This window comes from Lissotriton helveticus, chromosome 3_1, assembly GCF_964261635.1.
Source record: "Lissotriton helveticus chromosome 3_1, aLisHel1.1, whole genome shotgun sequence".
In the NCBI taxonomy this organism is placed as follows: domain Eukaryota; kingdom Metazoa; phylum Chordata; class Amphibia; order Caudata; family Salamandridae; genus Lissotriton; species Lissotriton helveticus.
Genome location: NC_136061.1, coordinates 572,463,993 through 572,488,890, shown reverse-complemented (window position 1 = coordinate 572,488,890; position 24,898 = coordinate 572,463,993). Strand labels below are relative to the sequence as shown.

Genomic DNA, 24,898 nt, shown 5'->3' with positions numbered 1-24,898 from the left:
GTTTTTCACATGTAGGTTCCAGCTATCAGCAGTGGCATTTCGCGTTATTTAGTGTTTTTCAATACCATATAAATCGGTAAGACTTTGTCATCTCCCATTCACTTCTGATTGATACACCACTGTACTAAAGCCACAACAAATGCAGAAGAGGCATCAATAGTAACATGTTTCCTTTATTCTTGTGTTTCAACGGAACCCCCGACGAAGGAACGCTTAGTTCCGAAATGCATTGGGTTATGATTTGAAGTGTATTGTTGAATTTTGTATATATCGTTTGTAATTCTGACCTGACAGTGCTTATGAACTGTGTGGAATGAAAATGGAAATTTGTTGAAATGAAAACGTTTATCTTTGATTAAAGTAAATAACGGAATACCGCTTTAAGTTGTTGCATGTCAGAGTCCTAGCTGCTCACAAGGGCTAGGCCACTTTCAGATAAATCTTTTTATTGACATTTATATTTTTCAAACAATACAGCACAGCAATCAAAAAACCAGTTCAAATGGCTGGTAGCCGTGCATTAATATAACATACCCAGAGTTAATATCAATGATGACGGAAGCAAAGTGTGGCTGATATAACATAACCCAAACACAAACCAAATTGGACCACCTAGGTAAATGAGTAGATGGTTGCATCGTTAATGTGTTGTGAAAGGGGACATTAATATGTGCTATGCAAAGTAACAATGAACATTGGGAGGAGGGTACAACAAAATGAGAACAATATAACTTGACTGAGGGATAGGGTGATTGCCCGTAACCTAAGGCTCAGAAATGTGACTGCATGTGAGTAACTGCTTGTGGCGCGTGTTAGGGTACTATCAACTGCCAGGGTGAATGGGGTTTTGAAGTGCTACCTCACTTTTGGCGGTCCATTAGTGGTGATGGATTGTCGACTTAGAGCTACTGAGATCACCGCCCCTTCCTGTGTGTCTTCGGTGGGTGTAGCTAGCTTTTGCAATTCTTCAACAATGGCCCCCCAATCGCTAGCTAAAGGGAACTTACAGAGCCCCAGCAGATTCTCCCTCTGCAGGGCCATGCCCTCATCCCTAGCCTAGTTGCGTACTAAGCGGCGCCAGGCTGATATGTGGGGCGCCGTCAGCACTGGCGTAACGAAAAGTGAGGGGGTCTCCCTGCACGGTACTTAGGGGGGCCCTCTCCGGGCTCAATCAGTAGCTCTCCCGGCTGGAGGTCAGTGCCCAGGGGGCCCCTTGGAGCTAGGGCCCCCCCGCACCGCGTGGGCTGCGGGGGCCTGTGTTACGCCCCTGGCCGTCAGGACTTTCCACCTTTGTGTAATCAGACGTTTCGCCATGATTAGGCCGAGGTTTAAAAATCGTGTAGCAGCCTTGTTGTTCATGCTCCGCATGAAGTGGTGCAAGATGTACACCTCCCATTGAAAGGGAATTTCACATTCAGTGCAGCGGGATAGGGTGGCCGCTATGTCCGTCCAGTACTATCCCAGGGCAGGGCAATGCCAAAGTATATGTAGGATGTCTGCATTGGGAAAGCAGCATCTGGGGCATTCAGAGTCATCTCGATGGAAGAACTTATTTATCAATGGAGGGGAGAGGTAGGTGCGGTGGAGGATAAAAAATTGAATCTGCCGAAAGCGCTGTTTGCGAGGGATATGTGTTGGACTTTCTAGTATTGTCACCCATTCCTTCTCTGACAGGGCCAATCCTATGTCTTCTTCCCAGTGCTGCCTCAGGGAGGTCAGTGGAATCGCAGTGTGCTGACGAAGGGAGGAGGTGAACCAGCGTATCAAGTGCCCCCATGTGCCCATTATGTAGAGATATTGCAAAAGGTGGTTTGTGGGAGGTTCTGCTGTTAAATAACCCCACTTGATGAAAGTGAGGCTATGAGTGCACAGTGTAGTAGGAAGTGCCCTGGGGATAGACCATCTTCTGAGATTAGATCTGTTTAGGGGATAAGGGCTCCGTCTCTAAAAAGGTCACCATTGTCATGAATAACCGCCGCTTCCCAACCGTGCAACTCCACTGCTGTGATGCATGAACCGCCCTTCGGTGACCCCAGCAGAGGAATATCAGGGGCATATGGTGTGGTAGCATGAGTGATGTATAATCTTCTATGGTAGCACTAGATAGAATGCAAGGAATCCACTTTACTGGGCTTAGCGCAGGGGTGAATCGGGCGGAGCAAAGCATGAAGCGTCAGGGTAGGTTGCAGTGTGGCGGTGTCCGGTAGGTGCCGCGAGGCCAGCCATCTGGCCACCCATTGTATCTGGGCCGCTAAATAGTGATGCTCAAGGTTAGGCACTGCCAATTCGCCCTGTCCCGCTGGCAGATATAACTTCCTGATGCAGACCATGTGCCTAGACGTGCCCCAAAGAAAATCCCTAACCTTAATTTCCAGTTTGCTGAAATAGGAGGGGGGACTATAAGTGGCAAGGTGTCGAAATAGTAAAGCAGACATGGAAGAACCACCATCTTCACCAGAGATACTGTGCCTGAAATAGACAGAGGGAGAGTCTTCTAGAATGTCATCTGCGAGTAAATAGAGGAGGTGGCTCTAGTGACGTTTCCTTCCAGTAGGTCGGTTTTGGGGCGATATATGTGGATGCCTAAATATCGGTTCTATTCTTGAGATCTTATATAGCACATGGCTACCCGAAGGCCTCCCAATGCTGCCATAGACACTCATGGGAGGGAGACAGAGAACTGAGGAGGAAGATCAGTCGCAGAAAAACCAGGTCTTTACGGCCGTGTGGAACGGGAATTCACACTCCAGTAGACGCAATTTAATTGGTAACGTGTTCTGACTTTCCTAAAATTTGAATAATAAAATGTATTCTATAAACTAAGTTGAAAATTGGACAAATGGCTCCAACTATTTTGGGGGACAAGAAAATACCAATGGTACAGTCCTATGCACCTCTGGGTGAGGGAGAATCTTTACATGGCCTGCAGTTTAAACAAAATCTTGCTAATTTAGATTGTCATGCAGTTGGTGGAAAAGAGGGCAGAGGAATTATGAAGGTGTACGCAAAGATGGGAACCTCCACTAGTAACTTGTAACCAACATCTAAAATCTGAAACTTATTTTCCACCTCTGCAGGTAGTTTAAATCCTCTCCCTGGATCTGTGTGCCATGCAGCTTGGAGACTAAGGACCTCACTTGGACCCTGGTGAACAGTCTGCCATTCTGCAAAGGCAGCAGAAGTCATGACATACGCCAATCAGGTATAGCACTGTCTGTCCTTCTACAGAGCCTTGCCTGCCTGGCTGGGATCTCAGTATTGTAAAGGAAGTGGCCACCACAGCTCCTCCCTTAATAGCCCTGAGGTTTTGCTGAGTAAGCGCCATGCTTAAAGTGCTGGCTCTGCAAACTTTTCTTTAGAGACAACAAACTCCCAATGCAGAGGTCAAATTTCTCTGAACAAAACATAACTGCCCCTGGTCTGCAGGGAGTTTTACCCCTGAGGGTCAGGGATTCTGACACATGGATGTTGTTCTGACCTCATCAGGGCAAGCCACCATCACCGTTATCAGGTGTTCCCTTGGCAGATGGGCCCTTGGGTCAAAGGTTTAAACCAGCAAAGCCAGCAGAAGCTCTGACTGTGTAAACCTAGAGCTTTCCCTCACTCTAAAGAGAGTGGGGAACTGCAAATATGGCTGGGAGGCAGCACAGCTATACAGTGGTGCTCCCCTCCACCAAACTCTAAGTGAGGCCCTGATTTCTAAAATAGGTTTTACTGTGATTTTAAAAAGGATCAACAGCTCTTCTGTATCTGCCGGCACTCTCTACATTCACTCATCATGACCAGTTTGGAGGCCTTTATCACTGCAGATGGCGTTGTGGTCTGATAAAGTCTGGTGAATTATAATCCTACACTTTTGCTATTGCTGATGGAACTACTGTAGGAAGCTGGCTTTTTATATACTATACCAAAGTAAGGTATAGTTTGCACAGAGTTCAGGGGGTCCCCAGAGGTATAGCAGAGGCTAAATTAGACAAGTACTAACAGCTCTCTTTGTGGTAGTGTGAGGGAGCAGTTAGGCTTATCAAAAGCGTGAGTTGAGCATTTATTGCATTCACTCAATCAGGCATAATGACACACACCCAGAGACAGAATCTAGACCAATTAGGAAAGCAGACAAAGGCATACTTATAGTTTATTTTGTAGAACCAAGCAGGACGTGACACAGGCAAGTAAGAAATACTTTCACATGCAAAGCTGTGCACAGAAATGCAATTGTGGATTGTATTGGAATCGTTTACAGGTTTGTATTACTTTATAAACAGTTCAAAATCCAGGAAAATTACTTTTGATTACGCTTTGGATTATTTTTCAGTTACTTCGAGCACTTGAGGTGACATTCTGAGTTATCATACACTAGTGTTGGTCAGTTACATGTAAGTACAACAAGTCTTAAGTTAAAGCATAGTTACTTTCTTTCCATACAAAACAGCAGGTAAACACATTTTTTGGAACAAAACTCGTAACATTGGCTTCTATGGGAAAAGAGTGTTAACGGTTTAAAGGTTAATAAAGAACTTACAAGTATGGCTTTTTGGGCATTAGGACCAAGGTCCCCCAAGGCCCAGTTAGGCACTCACATTACACTGGGGCAGCCAGGTGCAGAGTTCAGGGGCCCAATGTTAGCTAATGGGGCTAAGGAGGCCTTCGGTCAAGGACTGCTGGCGAGCAGGCCACTTGCTTTGGGAGCAAAGCTCCTGGGCTTAGGATCAGCACTACAGAGGCCAATAATCAGCATAGGAGCTGCACCACCAACGGCATGGGTCGGCCGGATGCAGAGTGCCAAGGAGACGTCGGGGACCCTGTGTTTTTTTTAATTGAGAACTCCGGTTTGGAAAAGATGCTGCAGACTCAATCAGGGAGGCTTCCTGAAGGCGACCACTGTCTGGAGAGGCAAGTTGGGTTCTTGGGGATACGTGAACACCATCGGTTGGGCAACCCAAGGCTGTGGGGCATCAGGTGCGGGGGTGTCTTTTGGCATTAGGTCTTCCACCAACTCCGCTCGGGTGGACTCTTTAGTTTGAGGCTGCAGGCATCGGCTTGAAGCTTGAGGGAGGTTGGGGATCACCAGATCCCAGATCAGAATCACTGGGGAGACCTGCTCGTGGTGTTGGGTCACTCGAACTCGGGCAGTGGGCGTCGGGTGCAGAGTAGTGCAGAACCACGGAGCCATCTGGATCTGGGTTCTGGTTTTGAATTCTTTGTTGATAAAATCTGGTGCTCACGGCATGTAGAGTCTTTAAGTTGAGTGAAGGGCAGGTCCTCCGAGCTTTGGGGGGCTGCTGCTACGCCAGGGTTTCCGCTGCAGCCCGGTCGGGATAGGCTAGTAGCGCTAGGGCCAAAGCAGTTGGTGTCCTCTTCTTCCTGAGTCAGCACAGCTCTTCGGTCCTTCTTTCTTCCTCGAATCTAAGGAGGCAAGATTCAGGTTCGCCCCTCAACAATAAATTTAGGGGTGTTACAGGAGTGTGCAGGTCAGGACCAAAGGGTCCCTTCCTTGTAGTAAGTACACCCCCTATTATGCCACTCTCCAGTGGGAGTGGGGCATGAGCCTCTTTAAAATTGGTGGGTCCCTACATCTCCAAGATGGTGAGGACTGAGATGTGTGTTTCACCTTGCATCCCCTACCTTAGGGGAGGGGTTGGCAAAGGTGGGCACAACTCTCCCAACTTGGTTTTCCTGCTGTTTCTCCTGCCCAAAGTGGGGGTCAGAACCAGTGAGAGCCAGTTGCTGAGGGCAGCAAAAGGCAGGGAGAGTTCACAAAATCAGCAGGCCTTTGAAGCTACCGCTTCGTGAACCTAACCCATCCTGGGGGAGGAGGCCTTACACCTCTGACCAGGATGGGCTGAGTTTCGAAACCCAGAAAGCGGAGGCTCTCTAAACAGGGGTCCAGACACCTGTCTGGTGGTGGCAAATTGCAGGCAGCGATTCAGGAACCACACCAGGGCTGGTCGTTTTTCAGGGGGCATCTCTAAATTACCCTCTGAGTACATTTTACATTAAATCCCACACTGGCATCAGTGTGGGTTTAATGTGCTGAGAATTGTGCTACCAAACTTCCCTGTTTTCAGTGAAGTCATTATGGAGCTGTGGAGTTCGTAATTACCAACTCCCAGACTCTATAATCTTTATGGCTTCACTGCACCTACAATGTATAAGAATGGACTTTGACGCTGGAGGGGTTCAGTGATCATGCAAATGTACCCTCACCTGCGGTCTAGTTCACCCTGCTAGATGGGTGGCTTACCCAGGCCACAGGCAGTGGTCTGCAGGCACGGCACAAAGGGATGTGTGCAATGTTGACTCTTTACTTTTCTCAGCACCAGAACACGCAGCCTGCAATGGTAGTGTGTGGGTGTAAAGGTACAGAGCCTCTAAGGGTGGCACAATAGGTGAGAGGCCCCCCTGTGGCCAGAGATGTGGCAACTGGGGGTACAAAGGTACAGCTTTGGGAATGCAAACAGGTACTGGGAACCTGATTTGCAGGGACCCAGAGCACTACCAAATCAAAGTACATCATGTGCCAGGCAAAACATGGGGGGTAACCATGCAAAATGAGGCACTTTTATACAACTACCCACAGGGAAAGCCAGACCCTTGCAGTGGGCAGACGTCATGCTCTGCCTAGTGTATTCAATGGAGGTATGCGGTGTCTCCCCATATAGCCTTTTACCATCAAAAAGCATATGGAGGAGTCAGGTTTGAGCATCACCTGAAACTATTCATGCTCATATTGATGAATGCCACTTCATAACCATTCTGTTTCCCATACACTTGACAACTGCATCAAGCATGTCCAAGTTGAATTGCACTTCACAACAAGAAAAAGGTCCCTCGTGTCACATGTATGTATTATTACCATCAATCTTTTCCCATATACACCATACTCCTCAATACTCTTCCACACTCCCTATCCTTTTATTTGAAAATACAATTTTTGTTCTCCAATAAAATTTCATAAAAACAATATCAACAATTCATTATGTAAAAAATATCATCAAAAAGGGGATTTTGTGAACCAACGTTAAATATGCACAAATCACTGATATTACATCAATGTTGTCCTTGATCACAGTTACACTGCATTATTTAGGTAGAGCATCACAATTTTTTTACATATGCTCAAAAAAAGGTAAATTACTACCAAGGCAATCAGTCTAGGTCTTCCCCCTGAGGACTTACATACACACAATTATGAATTAATTTTTTTTTAATGAAAACAATTAATCAAGTTAACAAGATGTCGATGCAGTGTTTCAGCGGATCACAGTTGGTCAACTCCACCTTCTTCAGGACAAATCTTTAAAAACAATGATGTTCTCTATAAAAGTAACACAAATAAAACATATTGCAACCAGTTCACTGATTGAATATTGATGCCCAAAATATCCCCATACACAAATATCAAGTCATAAATATCAATGTCTAAAATATTGACGTCCTATATTTATAATGGTAAGTATAAAAATATCGAAAAAATATATTGATCAGGGATGTGGAATTCCTATTGCCCGATGCCCAGGACAAATAGTTTGGGGTCAAGGGCAACAAGTTTTAATGTGTATTTCGTCCTTGGGACAAGTAGGCCCAATCCCCTGCAGCACAAACCCTTTGGCTGCCAGTTTGCAGCACCACAATATGGGTCAGGGAAGGGCACTGCCTGAAGTTAAGTTAATATTTGTGTGCATATGTTAATGCTGTTCAAATTAGTATTTATGGTTCATTAATTTAAAGCCTTTATTATTAGGGTTAGCGCTCTAAGTAAATGCACATTCTGACTGTACTACTGACAGTGGTTCCCGTATAAAAATGTGTACACACAATTTCAAAGTTTAGCAATATGAGGCTATGCATAATGCTCCCAGAATGCTCTCTGAGTAGATGCACATATTTGCAGAAGCTTGTAAGCAAGATTACTCATTTTTTGCTTTCAATATAAAATGTTCCTAAAAAAATGAAAGTAGGGAAAACATTTGTTTGCTAAACTACTGTAAAATTTCAGGTACCATTTCTTTGCAGCATCATTTAGTAAAATATGTTGAAGCATGCTAGTATTTCCTAATAATATTCATATTGGAAAATCAATGTAACCAGTTTCAATAAGATTATGGGAAACACAAATATAAACAAGCATTGGCAAAGCAAGTAGGTCTGAAATTGGTGTTCAGCTTTTTAGTTTTGGCAATGCGTGACTTGTATTGGCATGGTTTTTGTAAAACCTCATTGGTGTGAAAGCTGCCGGGCCCTCACCATTATAACAAATATTGGCAAAAGCAAACAGAAATTTGGTCTGAAATAAGCACACACTGCCACATTAGTCATTGGCAATGAACAAAACTGCTTTGTGTGCCGATATGCTCTTTGTGAAACGTGAAAGAGCAGAATGCTGTCACTCACAGTGAAGCCAGCCGATACAGAGAGAAATAATTTTAATAAACCCAAAAGGTCATGGTTAACGGCAGATCAAATTAGGGGCCCAATTATTAAAGAAAGTCTCAAAAGTGTACCCATGGTATATGTCTTTGCATTAAGTGCAGCTATATGGCTTTCATGAATTCACAAGAATATACAGAAGTAGGGCAAGAAATTGTACTCCTAGAAAATATTTGTGAACTGCATTTTAGCATTAGCAAATATGCATGTGTATATTTGCTCATGCAAAAAACCTGAGTGCTTGCAAGTTCATTTTCCCTCCAACCACTTTTTTCCCAATTCTGGAAGAAGGTTTATGTCTGCCATTATAAGGAGTACATTTCCAACATTTCTCAGTATGGGAAAAGATTACAGAAGAGTTGTTGAAAACCCTTAAATAATGCAAGTTAGTAGGTTTGCACAGACTCAAAAGGGCATTCCAACCCTGGAACTATTGCTTATTACTACCTTCAGTCCCAATATGTAGATCTGCCTAAACGTGGCAATATAAAGGGATTGCTCATATTCAAACACTACTATGGTATAGTCAGAGAGGCTATGTAAGAGCTCTTATATAATGAGATTGCTGCCATAATTTGTCGCCGCACTACATGGCACCAAAGGGACAAGTGGATTTTGTTACAGGACAAGTACATTTATGAAGCAACCTGCCCCATGGACAAGTAGATATTTTAATAAATTCCACACCCCTGATCGATGTACAAAATAAAGATGTACAACATAGAGATTGTTTATATATATATATATTACCTACTGGCGGTCGCCAGTAGGTAGTTATAGTTAGGATCGTTTTCCATAGGAAATCCGCAACATTCTATTGGGAATAACTTTGGCGCCGAATGAGGGATCTGCCTGTAATTTTCCCTAACTTTGCCTCGCTGCGCTCCGCTCCTTCCCTGAAAGTTTCAGGGGGATACGTCAAGCGGGGGCCGAGATAAAAGGGGGTCCCAAAATTTTCCCCATGTTAATTTCCATAGGGCAGTTGGACTCACTTTTAGCCCGAACGGCTGAATGGATTTCCACCAAACTTGGCAAAATTGTAGGGACTGGTACCCCGATGTGCCTTTGCTATGTCTCAAGATATATGCTCCAGTGGTTTTTACGAAAATTAACTTTGAAAAAATATATATTGGGCTACATTAGGGCCCAAATGTAGCCCAATGTAGCCCAAAGATGGCCACCAGAGACAAAAAAAGCAAATGTAGCCCAAATATCAGCCAGATGTAGCCCAACTATAGCCCAATGACAGAATGTCCCAGAGTGTTCTAAAGAACAACTAGAGCGCTAACAGTCTTACTTATGACAAAAGCATGGCACACCTTGAAGTCATCTTGATTGGATTAAAGTGTTAACACTTAAAACATTTAATTTGCAAAGGAACAAATGAGGGGGTTCATTTTGCCATAGAAATTATGATTAGTGCTGAAGAAAGAAAAATTAGGGCACATTTTGAGTGACTTCTCAAATCCTCTTATATTTCATTAAAAAAATTCTGATATGCAGTCTCCCAAGATGGCCACCAGAGACAAAAGAGCCCAAATGTAGCCCAAATATCAGCCCAAATATCAGCCAGATGTAGCCCAACTATAGCCCAATGACAGAATGTCCCAGAGTGTTCTAAAGAACAACTAGAACGCTAACAGTCTTACTTATGACAAAAGTATGGCACACCTGAAGTCATCTTGATTGGAATAAAGTGGTAACACTTAATACATTTAATTTGAAAAGGAACAAAATGAGGGGTTTCATTTTGCCATAGAAATTTATATATATATATATATATATATATATATATATATATATATATATATATATATATATATTCACTGAAAAAAAACCTAGGTTTTAAACACGTTAATGTTAGGAAGTAGCATTTAAAAAACCTATGAAATTCACTGAAAAAACCATAGGTTTTACACACGTTATAGTTAGCAAATAGCATTTACAAAACCTATGAAATTCACTGAAAAAACCATAGGTTTGACACCAGTTATAGTTAGCTGGAAATTTTACTCGCATAAAACCAATGAAATTCCCACGTTATAGTTAGTTGGACTCACTATAACTTGCGCGTGCAATGCACTGCTGATGACGTCACATATTACATCACTCATGAGATGGTCAGTGACATCACTCATGACATCACTGATGACATCTCAAATGACATCACTGATGACATCATCCAGTGAATGTGTATCTTTCTGAAAAATAAATATTTTTTATATATGTATATCTAAAGGTTGATGGAAGAATAAATGGGTAAATAAATGTCTAAATGGATGTTTTTTTGTGTGAAATTGATTGGTTAACTGACTTATTAAATGTATCTTAGTGAATACATATATTAGCGAGTAATGTTTAAATATTTAAATATCTGTATCTGTGTCTCACTTTGTGTATAAGTGGCTGCATGGGTTGGTGAGTAGCTACATGAGTGTGTATATGGGTTATTAGTTGTTTTTTTGAGTATCAGTATCAGTGTCTGTATGGTTCGGTGGGGGATATTACTTAGAGCACAGATGCATGAATGAGTGACTCACTATTTGTATGTATTTTGAAGACAGCATGTGTGCAAGACTGTATGGGTGGATGATTGTGTGTATGGGTGGGTTAGTGAGTATGTGTTTTTATAATTGATTGTTTAAGAGAGTAAATATGCTTCCGTTTCTGTAGAAGTATGTGTAGTGGTGTGTATATAGCAGTATAATCAAGTAAATGGTTTTTTGATAGTTTATTTGCATGTGTGAATTTGTGTGTGAGTAACTATATGGATGAGTATTAGTGTGTAACAGGATGTATAGGTGTATGAGTACATATGATGAGTAAGTACATGCATGAGTGACAATATAAAACTGTTGGTGAATGAGTGGATGTGTATGTAGATGTTGGAATTACCTAATAAAAGTTGTTGTAATTGGTATTGGTTTCTCCTTTTTTAAGAAAATGTTAGTTTCTATTTTTGAATGTGTGTGTCAAAGGTTATTTTATGCTGATAGGAGGTCTGTCACTTTGTCACAAGGATGTTGTAATCAGTGATGTAATATGTGACGTCATCAGCAGTGCATTGCACGCACAAGTTATAGTGAGTCCAACTAACTATAAGGTGGGAATTTCAATGGTTTTATGCGAGTATAATTTCCACCTAACTATAACTGGTTGAAACCTATGGTTTTTTCAGTGAATATATATATATATATATATATATATATATATATATAATTTTTTTTTAAATATATTAAATAATACAATTTACTTAAAAAAATATTTGGATTTGATATACATTATAACAAATATAAAAACAAATGGAAACACATATATAAAATGTAATATATATATTTACTTTAAACAATTAATAAACTATACATTTTAATTTATTTTTCCATGTTATAAATATATAAAAAGTTACAAATAAATACATCTATATATATACATACACCTATAGCATAAAATCTAATAAAAAATAACATTATATTAAAAATGAAAACATTAAAATATTTAATAATCTTTAAACTCAAATTTTGCACTCTATTGAGTGCAACAGTAAGGAAAGTGTTGGATAGCAAGAGGGTAAAAATGACTATTCCCACCAGGACCGGACTGGCTACCGGGCGTTTTGGCATGCTGCTGAGCTGGGGGCTGATTTAGTTGATGGGAACCTGCGTGTGCTGAACGAAATTCGTTTCGCTTTGTTTATTTCGAAGCACACATAGGTCTCCATCAACTAAATTAGCCCCCAACGCAGCTACATCAGCCCCCAGCTCGGCAGCAGGCCAAATCGCCCTGTAGCCAGTCCGGTCCTAATTCCTACTCCAGTGAGTGCAACAGTAGGGAAAATATTGGATAGCAAATGGGTAAAAAATACTATTACCACTCCAGTGAGTGCAACAGTAGGGAAAGTGTTGCATAGCGGAGGGGTAAAAAATACTATTCCCACTCCAGTGAGTGCAACAGTAGGGAAAGTGTTGGTTAGGAGAGGGGTCAAAATTATTATTCCCACACCAGTGAGTGCAACAGTGGGGAAAGTGTTGGATAGCGGAGGGGTAAAAATTACTATTCCCACTCCAGTGAGTGCAACACCAGGGAAAGTGTTGGATAGTGGAGGGGTAAAAATTACTATTCCCACTCCAGTGAGTGCAACAGTAGGGAAAGTGTTGCATAGCGGAGGGGTAAAAAATACTATTCTCACTCCAGTGAATGCAACAGCAGGGAAAGTGTCGGATAGCGGAGAGGTAAACCTTACTTTTCCCACTGGAGTGAGTGCAACAGTAGGGAAAGTGTTGGTTAGGGGAGGGGTCAAAATTATTATTCCCACGCCAGTGAGTGCAACACTAGGGAAAGTGTTGGATAGTGGAGGGGTAAAAATTACTATTCCCACTCCAGTGAGTGCAACACTAGGGAAAGTGTTGGATAGCAAGGGGTAAACATTACTATTCCCACTCCAGTGAGTGCAACAGTAGGGAAAGTGTTGGATAGCGGATGGGTAGAAATTACTTTTCCCACTGGAGTGAGTGCAACAGTGAGGAAAGTGTTGGATAGCAGAGGGGTAAAAATGACTACTCCCACTCCAGTGAGTGCAACAGTAGGGAAAGCGTTGCATAGCAGCGGGGTAAAATTTTATATTCCCATTGGAGTCAGTTCAAAATTAAAAACAAACAAAATATCAACAACACAAAAAAAGAAAACATATATAAATATAAAAAAATGTGCAAAAGATAGAATCATATTATAATGATAAAAAATTCGAACAAAATAATTTACAAATAACTTTTTTTAATAGAAATTATTTATATTCAAAAACATTAATTATTACATAAATGTGATCTTTTTTTATTTTCTAACCTATAACACCACACAATTCACTACACACATCTATATTAAAAAGAAAATGTTATGTTATGTTATAGGCTGATTTGTATCGCGCACTGTTAGTCGAGACTGTACTGTCCTGGCGCGCAGAGGAAACAAAGACAGCATATACCGGAAATCTAAAAAGCTTGTTTAAACAGATGTGTTTTTAATAGTTTTTTAAAACTGGTCAGATCCGTAGTGTGTCGTAATTGGTTTGGCAGGGCGTTCCACATGTTAGCTGCTCTGACCGCCAAGGATTTGCCCCCTAGGCGAGTTTTCCGAAACCTAGGGACAACCAGGCTGCTCAGTGATGCCGAGCGTAGTTGACGCACCGGCTGATAGAACCTAAACCTAGCCCTCAAATAGGCTGGACAGGGGCCGTGGAGGGCTTTATGGGCCAGGACCAGGGCCTTTAAGCATACTCTTTGGGGCAACGGGAGCCAATGAAGGTCGCATAGTTGTTTGCGGACACTTAGTCTCCTGGGGATGTCAAAGAGGAGCCTCACCGCCGCGTTTTGTACCACCTGCAGTTTCCCTAAAAGAAACTCAGGAGAGCCGATATACAGAGCATTGGCGTAGTCTAGGCGCGAGAGTATGAGAGCCCTGACCACCGCCTCTCTGGCAGCTCTAGGGAGGAGGGGAAAGAATTTCCTTAGGGTTGTAAGGGTGCCAAAATGGGTTCCTGCCAATCTTGTGATCTGTTCTCGGAAGCACATATCCGCCCCAAACCAAATCCCTAAGTTTTTTGCTATCCTGCAGTCACCCTTTGGGCAGGGTGATCCTGTGGGCCACAATGATTCTTTGAAACCTATAGGGAATTGTCCGTAGAGGAGTATTTCGGATTTCTCCTCATTACATTTCAGACTGGCCTGGGCCAGCCAGGCAAAAGCTGACGACAGACAGTGCTGGGCTCTCTCAGTCTGTAAATCATTACCTTTTCAGGTGAAGAGAAGTTGGGTGTCGTCGGCGTAGGCCATAATTTTAGCACCCAAACTTTCTGCCAGATAAATTAGGGGGTCATATAAACGTTGAAGAGTAGAGTGTAGAGCCCTGTGGGACGCCAGTTTCCACTTTGTTATCAGATGAGTGGAATGGAGGCAGCCATACTTGTTGGAAACGATCTTTAAGAAATGATTCCACCCAACTAAGTGCCACGTCTGCAATCCCGATGTCCGACAACCTGGAGAGGAGCTTGAGATGGGGAACAGTATCGAACGCGGCAGAGAGGTCCAATAAAATTAGAGCCGCTCTGCCGCCCCCATCAAGACATTCTTTAATAGCCTCTGAGACCTCTACAAGCGCTGTCTCGGTGCTAAAGGATGATCTGAAGCCAGATTGAGCAGGATGCAGAGCCCCGGAGGCCTCCACAAATTTCTCTAGTTGCCTAAACGCCACCTTCTCGCAGACCTTAGCAGGAGCTGGGAGAAGGGAAATGGGGCGATAGTTTGAGGGGAGCAGTGGATCAGACGTAGGCTTTTTAATCAGGGGAGAAGTTTAGCGTGTTTCCATTGAGAGGGCATCGCACCTGATTGCAGAGATTCATTAATCAAAGTCGCTACTATAGGAGCGATTACATCAGCCACCCCACTGAGGACCCTAGCTGGGCAGGGATCTGTCGGGGATCCTGACTTAAGGGATTTAAGTATTGCAGCCACATCCTTCACTTCCACTCTATCAAAGTCAGAGAGAAACTGGGTGGGCTTGATGTTATCCTGAAATATCCAGGGTGTAGATAGGTTGGCAGGGGCGGGAAGCTTAAGGCTGGCCTGTATCCTTTGAATTTTATCGATAAAGAAAGTGGACAGCTTTTCACACCAGCTGGGGGAGGTGGGCGTGGAAGAGACCTCTGCTACTGGAGAAGTAAAGCTCCGCACAATAGCAAATATTTCTCTGCTATTGTTCTTAGCTTTAGAAATTCTCTCAGCGAAGAAATCACCCTTTGCCAGCTTAATGTCAGCATAGTACTCACATTGAGCCTTGCGTAATTTCGCCTTAGCTATGGAGCAGTACTCTCGTCGCCATGCCCGCTCAAGCTCTTTACACCCTACCTTCAAAATCTTTAGGCGCTCGGTGTACCATGGGTAAGATGGAGAGGCTCGTGGGCAATTATTACTGGAACGGATGGGGAGCGTCTTTATAGCAGTGCTCATCCATTCCGAGAAATTTTCCACTGCCCCCTCCAGGTTACAGGCGCTAGCAGGGCGGGACTGTGCTAGAGCGGTGGATAGGGCAGGAATATTAATTTTGGCTTGGGGTGGGCCGTGGTTCCCAGCCCATGGTTTGCGCTGGCTACCCAGATCCCAGGAAAAACAGATAAGATGGTGGTCTGACCATATGACAGGGCGGGAGGTCACCGAAGCCAGGGAAAAGTTGGAGCAGACCAGGTCAAGACAGTGACCTCCAGAGTGGGTAGAATCAGAGACCTGTTGTGAGAGGAGGGTAGCATCACACAGATCCAGTAGATCCCTTGTCCCCGGGGCTACCGGATTGTCTATATGGATATTAAAATCGCCCAGCAGCAAGAATTTTGAAAACCTCAATGCTCTTTATGTGACTATCTCCTTACAAAGATTTGAGGAAAGTACCTGGGGGACGGTATACCAAAAGCCCACCTAAAGTAAAGTGGGGGGAAAGGGCTAATGAGAATTCCATCACTTCCCCTCCTAGAATGCCCCCTGTGGATTCCTTTGTTAGGATCCAGTTGTACCTATAAATCATAGCAATGCCTCCGCCTCTGCCTATATTACGGTCGAGCCTGGCTATCCTGTACCCTCGTGGAGTGGCTAGCTCGATCACTGGAGCACAGAAATCATTCAGCCAGGTCTCCGTAATGAATAGGATATCGAGGCACTCGTCCACTATCAACTCATGAACTTCCTCCGAGTGTTTGACCATCGAGCGGGCATTAATAAGTGCCGCTCGAATGATGGTATGATGATCAATCCTACACGGAGAGGCAGATGAGTGATCCGTGAACTGAAACCGGCAGACGGGGCAATACCGTGTCATAGAATATAATACTTCCCACTGTTTGGAGCTGTTGCATGGGACTTTGTTATTTAGTGCGATCAAAGCCTCGCAACTGTAGACCAATGTTTCATCACCAGGCTCTGTCGCCCCAGCATCAGCGTTCCTGGCCCTGTGCGCCGATGAAGCGCGGACGGGCGCAGACGAGCTTACCTTAGGCGCACCTTCGGCGTGCCATCGTCGAGGCCGCTGCGCTCGTCCGCTGCGCGGCCAAGGACACATGTGCAATATATGTCCTGCCTCCCCAGGTAAGCTAGACCGCTAACTCCGGCCCAACCTAGCTCTGGGAAACACAAGATGGCGCCTCGCCCTCCACACAATCGGCACAGTCAGCCGCGGTGGAACGGGGCGAGGGAGGCCACAAGGAGAACCAAGATCCTCTAGTTCTGCCTGCTCATTAAAACAGTGCTCGAAATTGGTGAGTGATATTTTTAAAAATGAAAAATCGGCGCCAGCATCTAAATCATGCCAGTGCTCACAGCGCGATCTCAGTGAGTAATTAAAAGTTTTATGCAGGCCCCAAGAGTATAGCTGCACACGCTGTAAATGAAACCCCCAGCGAACCTCAGGAGCTGCCACCACCCGAAAAGTTCACAGAGAGCCCTGCGCAGCCTGTCAATTTATGTCCTGCCTCCCCAGGTAAGCTAAACCGCTAACTCCGGCCCAACCTAGCTCTGGGAAACACAAGATGGCGCCTCGCCCTCCACACAATCGGCACAGTCAGCCGCGGTGGAACGGGGCAAGGGAGGCCACAAGGAGAACCAAGATCCTCTAGTTCTGCCTGCTCATTAAAACAGTGCTCAAAATTGGTGAGTGATATTTTTAAAAATGAAAAATCGGCGCCAGCATCTAAATCATGCCAGTGCTCACAGCGCGATCTCAGTGAGTAATTAAAAGTTTTATGCAAGCCCCAAGAGTATAGCTGCACACGCTGTAAATGAAACCCCCAGCGAACCTCAGGAGCTGCCACCACCCGAAAAGTTCACCTTGTACCCCCATGATTAACATAATTATCAATTAAAGAAATATTAATTCAAAAACAAATTAAAACAGATAAGAATTTACTCCCAACACATTACTCCTATAAAACCAAAACCCACACGCAAAATATAGATAAACAATTACCATTAATATTTCTGAATTGATTAATTAATATTAATGATCAACTAATTATTAATTAATCAAACATAAATTACTCTCCACCCTCTACCCCAATAAACACCACAACCCACACCTATAATTACACAATTTCCATAACTAATTTTACATTAATAAATTAATATCAATTAACGCATTAATTAATTTAAAAGAATTTACTTCCCACCCTTTACCACCATAAACCCCACAACTCGCATCTAAAATTAATTACACAATAGCCATATTTTCATTGTAATTAATTAATTTGCATTAATTAACAAATATGTATTCATTAATTATAAATCAATTACTTCCCACCCTATTCCTCTATAAACACCCCCACCCGCTCCTAAAGAAAAACACAATTAACATAATGACCAATTAATTAATTAATACTAATTAACAAGCAATCAATAAATATTTAATAATAAATTAATTCCCTCAATGAACACTGAACTATAAATTAAATAAATATAAATAAATACAAAATAATATTAAATGTATGGTAATTAAATTGCTTCCCAACCTATTCCTCTATAAACCCACAGCCCACTCCTAAAACAATGACACAATTAACATGATTACCAATTAATTAATTCATAATAATTAACCAATTATTAATTAATTAATAATCAGTTAATTCCCACAATTAACACTATAAATTGTAAATTAAATAAATAATAATCAATACAAAATATTAATAAATGTATTATAATTAAATTACTGCCCACCCTATTCCCCATAATCTCAGAACCAGCTCCTAAAAAACATGACACAATTAACTCAATTACTAATTAATTAATTAATTAATAATAATTAACAACCAATTAATAATTAAATAATAAACTAATTCCCACAATTAACATTATAAAATCTAAATTAAATAAATAATAATAAATAATAAATAATAACGTTTTTATTATAATTAAGTTACTTCCCACCCTATTCCTCTATAAACCCACAACCTGCTACAGAACTAAAAAATGCAAAACAAAATTAAAATAAAATTAATAACTACAAAAAATGTAACACATAGGTTAAAAGGTTAAAAAAACGCAAGCAATACTTATACAAACAATTGTTCACATTTTTAAAATACATACTAAAATACATAACACTAATTAAAACATCAATATTTTAAACAACTATATTTTTGCAAATAATATTAATGTCTTCGATATTTTCAAAAATGATATTTCTTACCTCCAAGTCAATATTCTTGACCACAATATTGTTGCTGTCGATATTTCTGCTTCACGATATTTCCAACTTGGTATTTGTGTATGTCGATATTTAAAACTCAATATTCTGTATGCGCACCATTGCAACCAAGAGAACTAAATTAAGATCAGTTAGATTTACAAAAACAGGCTCAACTTCAATTACATTGTTTGCAAAACATATAGCTATTTTCCATTATTCACCACTTTTTACATATCACTCCTGCATTTAGCCCATTTTCATATACTCATTTCCACTCCCATCAGAATACATGGGTCCATTAAAGTAACCCATAAGTGAATATGTATTTAATCACTGCTCCATATCTTATCCAAGCCTTTGATTTTTAGGAGTAACGTGTCTCCCTAGAGTGTTTTCTTAAGTACACCATTCCCCCTTTGTTAGTGGGCCATTTTATTTACCTCTTAGATCAAAATCTATCACTCTATATAAAAATCCCCTCAACGGACTTCTGATGTCTTCTCCCAAATATAAGGCATCAATCAGGATAATTATAAATGGATCGAAGGCGATCCATTTATAATTATTCTGATCTATGCATTATATTTTATGGGATACTTTAATGTACCCATATATTCTGATGGAAGTGACGATGAGTATAAGAAAATGGATTGAATGCAGGAGTGATATGTAAAAAGTGGTGAATAATGGAAAATAGTTAAATGTTTTGCAAATAATGTGATTGAAGTTAAGCCTGTATTTTGTAAACATAACAGACCTTAATTTAGTTCTCATGGTTGCAATATGTTTTGTTTTTACTTTTATAGAGAACATCATTGTTTTTACATTTTTGTCCTGAAGAAGGTGGAGTTGACCAACTGTGATCCACCGAAACGCCGCGTCATAAAACCCCTTTCTGATGATATTTTTTTGCAATGAATTGTTGATATTGTTTTTATGAGATTTTATTCGAGAACAAAAATAGTTTTTTTTAAATAAAAGGATAGATATTTTTGCAATCAACAGGCCTCATCAAATGATTGAGAGTGTGGAAGAGTATTGAGGAGTATGGTGTATATGGGAAAAGATTGATGGTAATAATACATACATGTGACACAAGAGGGACATTTTTCTTGTAGTGAGGTGTTCTAACCCTGTTTCTTTTTTAGTTCTCGGCCTGCGTAGGCTGCGCTTGCACAGTCTCGCTGGTGAGATCTTATGTTTTACAGAGTGGGGCATGAACTCTCCCCTCTTCTCCATTGGCTGGCTTCCTAAACGGAGGCCAGCCATTAGAGAAGAGGAGCGTCTTTCCATTTAAACCCCGTCTTTTTCGGATTGAGGGGCGTGTTTTTTTAGGTTCTTTCTCTCCTCTTCCCATTGGCTGGAATTTTACGCACATGGCTCGATTAAGTCATCTCTGAACAGGTTATTATTTCACAAAATCCAACATACACCCATTCAAAGATGGCCGCCGTAAAACCTTCTGACGTATTCAGCACGCTCATGCCTTCATATGTTTACCAATGTGGCAAACCGAGGGCTGTTCTGACTGCCTCCAGGTTTCCGGGCGGTGGCAGCTACTCGGTCACGTGAGCGTCTCGTCACGCAAGGCGGAGCTCCGCGGGCCCAGCCGCCGCCGCGGTCTCTGCGCTTCTGTCTGAAGCTGGGAATGAGGAAGCACAGCCTGGACAAGATGGAGTCTGAGTCTGTTATCGAGGACAAGACTATCGAGCTGATGGTGAGTCAGTGGCTCAGACAACAGCCACCACTCAGGCCCTATGATTGCAGTCGGATGCGTCTGTCTGGAGCTGGACATTAGTGACGCACGCTTTTGCCTAGTTGGAGGCGGGGGGCTTACAGACAAATGGCGAGCGCTCCAGCGCTTGTTAGGTGCATGTATCTGTGCTGTTTTTCGCATAATTTTCTGCTTCGAAATTTAATGTGTATATTTCTCTACTCAAACAAAGTGCTTGAGAAATTAGAAAAAAACAAGTAGTCGGTCTGGATAGTTTGCAGTAACAGTCACACCCTAAAAGCAATTACTGGTGCCAATGTGTCCTTCCCTGAAACTTTGCCCCAGATCCCGTACAGGTTGCCATTGCGAGCGGTCTCCAACCATTCTGGCTCCATCAATCATGCTTGTGGACGTAAAGTGTGAGTAAGAGATCTAAATGATCCCCTTAGTTGAAGTCACCCACTTCTACTATTTAAGCCCTCCCTCCTTCGAGAGCAAATCTTGGGGTGGTGAAAAATGCAGTACAAAGGCTCCCATTCCTAGGTGATTATTTTTGTGTGTGTGGGGCTCTCTGTGTGTGTGTGTGTGTGGTGCCGTGTGTGTGGGGGGGCTCTGTGTGTGTGTGTGGGGGGGGGCTCTCTATGTGTGTGTGGGGCTCTGTGTGTGTGTGGGGGGGCTCTCTGTGTGTGTATGTGTGGGGCTCTCTGTGTGTGTGTGTGGCTCTGTGTGTGTGTGGGGGGGGCTCTGTGTATGTGTGTGTGTGTCTCTGTGTGTGTGTGTGTGGCTCTGTGTGTATGGGTGGGGTTCCGTGTGTATGTGGCTCTCTCTGTGTGTGTGTGTTGGGCTGTGTGTGTGTGTGTGTGTGTGGGGGGCTCAGTGTGTGGGGGGCTCTGTGTGTGTGGGGGGTCTCTCTGTGTGTGTGGGGCTCTGTGTGTGTGTGTGGCGCTCTGTGTGTGTGTGTGTCACTCTGTGTGTTTGTGTGGCGCACTGTGTGTGTGTGTGTGTGGCGCGCTCTGTGTGTGTGGCTCTGTTTGTGTCTGTGGCTCTGTGTGTGTGGCTCTGTGTGAGTGTGTGTGTGGCTCTGTGTGAGTGTGTGTGTGGCGCTCTGTGTGTGTGTGTGTGTGTGTGGTGCTCTGCGTGTGTGTGTGGCGCTCTGTGTGTGTGTGTGTGGTGCTCTGTGTGTGTGTGGCGCGCTGTGTCTGTGTGGCTCTGTCTGTGTGTGTGGTGCGCTGTGTGTGTTTGTGTGTGTGTGTGTGGCTCTGTGTGTGTGGCTCTGTCTGTGTGTGTGGCTCTGTCTGTGTGTGTGTGGCTCTGTCTGTGTGTGTGTGGATCTGTCTGTGTGTGTGTGGCTCTGTCTGTGTGTGTGTGGCTCTGTCTGTGTGTGGCTCTGTGTGTGTGTGTGTGTGGCTCTGTGTGTGTGTGGCTCTGTGTATGTGGCTGTGTGTGTGTGGCTCTGTGTGTGTGTGTGCGTGCAAATGCAATAGGTCTCGCATTTGCGAGAGATTAAGCTATTGGCATTGTAAATGATAATGCCATTTATTTATATGTTTTAAAAACAAAAATAATGTCATGAGCCATGCCAATAGCTCTAATTTTAACAGAGATGAGACCATTGCATGGTAAATGCTTGTTCTGAAGGGGTGTTCTCTCATTTGTTTTCAAGTTGAATTGGAGCAAGTGAATGGAAGTGTTCACCCCATCCTTTGACAGCTGAGTGATATTCTTAAGAACATTCTCTGCGACTCCCCCTTCATAAGAGGTACCCACTTGGCTGGTATTCTCAATGGGGATTAATTAGCCAATATATCAGACTAAGGTGGGGGAACCGAATGTCAATGTCAAAGTCAACTTTTTAATTATTGTCGGGGAAAGGCTTAGAGAATCCCATCATCCCATGTCAGAATTCAACCCAAAGTTGACCTTCATCTGCAATGTTTATGGGATTGGAACTTTCTTGACACTTAGCAGAGTAGACCTCAGCCACTTTTTTCTTACCAGTTCTTAAAATGAGGTCGGTGGTTGCAGTTGGATGAAAAAGAAGAAGTCTACACCAGCTGTGCCGGTCCTGACACCACACAATCTCACTTTGTGACTTAAATGGAGTTGGACTTTGAGGTCCAAACTAACCCAGCACCCACAGAAGGAGACCAGGAGTTGAAGTTACCAGTGTGATCATGACACAAAGCATTAGGGATACCAAAGTAGCAGCAACGTCAGAGGCTTTGGCAGGTGAATCTGCACTTGCCAATATCTCCAGATACCTTAGGTCGCAATTGGAATAGGAACCTCCTCACTGTCATAAATAAATTAGATCAAACAAGTTTTAAAGGAAATCATAGAAGTTGGTTGAATATGTCCCCACTTCAATAGGCATTCTCATCCAGAGGCATGCCTGGAGGAGGGATCCACTAAAGGATGCAACATATGGGGAAAGGGATTCTAGGAGCACACAACCCTCTGGCAGATTATTTGTCTCAACTGCTACGTGCTGTTGATACTGATTTCAGTAGGTTTTCTAAAACAAACTGTTGATCGAAGTGGGCAATAAATGTCTAGAAGGATAGAAATATCTAAAAGTATCTGCATCTATTAACGACTAAGATGATAATGATTAGATGTAGAGTGATTAAACATGGATCAAACTGGGAAAGGAACCTTTAGCTTCGAGACCTCAACATAGAATGCACGTCCCATGGTACTTTCTGAAAACAGAAAAACACAGAAGATGATGGACGAAATGTTGCACATCGGCAAGACATTTACCCCCAGTCACAGATCTGGGTTTAATCCATCGTTATTCTGCTCACCACGCCACCCCAGTTCAGACATGGCCATATGCAAATCAGTCTTGACCCTGTGCAAAATAATTTCAGTGAAAGTGATTATTTTCAGAGTGGTGAATGGAAAGTCACAAGTAAAAAAACACGAGATTACCTAACTATGGGGCCGATTACGATGGTGGGAATTCCGCCACTGCTGGACCGTCGGTGAGGACCGCCGGCCCGGCGGTGGCGGAATTCCCACTATCACCCTTAGAATTCCCACCTCCAAATTAGGATTGCGGTGGGAAGGGGAAAGGTACCTCGGCAGACGGAAAGACCGTCCGCCGTGGTCCCACAAGGCGGGCCTTTTCCGCCTGCCTTGCGGGACCAGGTACAATGGGGCTATGGCGGCGGTGCTGTGCAGGCACCGCCGTGGGCATTAGGATGCCTGTCTTTTGCGGCGGAGTTCACGCTGCAAAAAGACAGGCGGAAAATGCCTTTGGGGGCCCGTTGCGGGCCCCCACGGGTGTGGGGCATGGGGTGCTGCACATGGGGGGTACATATGGTACCCCCCTACATTTGCATGTACAAGGTGGAAGGCACCGCACGGTGCCTGCCACGTTGTACATGCAAATGTAAGACGTGTATTTTTAGATTGTGGCGGGTGCTGCCACCCGCCACAATGTAAACATACAGGATGCGCCCGCCAGTGTGGCGGGCGCATCCTAATTTGTTTTGCGGGACCACCGCACCTATGGTGGGCGGTCCTTTTTCCACCAGTGATGGCGGGACGGACTTTTTCCGCCCACCATCGTAATCGGCCCCATAGTGCCTGCTTGGGAAAGAAACAAAGTATTACCCTTTTCCTCCCGAGGAGTGACACTATCAAGGGTCTCTGCTTCCTGTTTCTCAGCATCCTCGGCATAACCTTCTTGGTCCTTTGGCTCGTTCTCCGACAAATAATCTGCAAAGAGGTATAGAAAATGATTAATCACTGTGCACAAAGAGAAGCTGGTAAAGGATTAATGATTACACACAGAGGCAAATTGGCAAAGGAATAATGACTACACACAAACAGAAGCAAGCAAAGTATTAATGTGATATGTGTGTGAAGTACTAGATATAGTCTCTGGCACACTTTTGGGGGTTTGAAGGTCGGATTCTTCTCCAAATATGTAATTTGAACACACTTACAGCCCCTCCCCCCCCATGCTTTGTGCATGGAGTTTGGTTTGTTATTTTCTTACTTTCTCTCCTTGGGTGCTCCTTTGAGGTGGGGAAATTCGCTCCTATGCGGCGAGTAGGGATCATTGCGAGCTGGCCTGAAGCTTGAAATTTTCTCTTTTCTGAAAGAACTGTGCACTTTTTTTAGGTCCTTTGAGAGGGATCAAGAAGTCTTTGGGCTTGATCCACTCTGCAGAGCTTAATAAAGAGCTCTCTTTTTTAATTAAGTCTGGCTAGAGACATCACCTTATGCTAGCCAAATCCACATAATCAATTGGCTATGGAGAGTAATTTGGTTAATAAACCTCAGTCTTATTTAATTTGGAATCTGCCCCATGGGATCAGAAGGTTGATCTTTTTATTGAGATTGGATCTGCACCCCTTACGTGTTATTACTGACATCTGCTAAATTTTGTGAAATCACAAAAAAGGATAGAAGATGTGAGTTGTGGCATTTACATATCCAAGATCTCAACCATGTCCGTTTTGTGTGTACCATGCTACAGAATGTTTGTCGCCATTTATTAAGGCTTCTATTAAATACAACATACAT

At 43.1% G+C, this 24,898-nt stretch overlaps 1 protein-coding gene across 3 annotated transcripts in view; it reads right to left on the bottom strand.

Annotated features, from left to right (window-relative positions):
• The window catches only part of NME9 (NME/NM23 family member 9), a 697,622-nt gene that overhangs the window by 111,265 nt on the left and 561,459 nt on the right, over positions 1 to 24,898 (bottom strand). For all 3 annotated transcript variants that reach the window (XM_078680514.1, XM_078680516.1, XM_078680515.1), the window contains exon 20: positions 23,981 to 24,085. In XM_078680514.1, the coding sequence (XP_078536640.1) occupies positions 23,981 to 24,085 (105 nt within the window). The remainder of the gene's footprint in view (positions 1 to 23,980; positions 24,086 to 24,898) is intronic.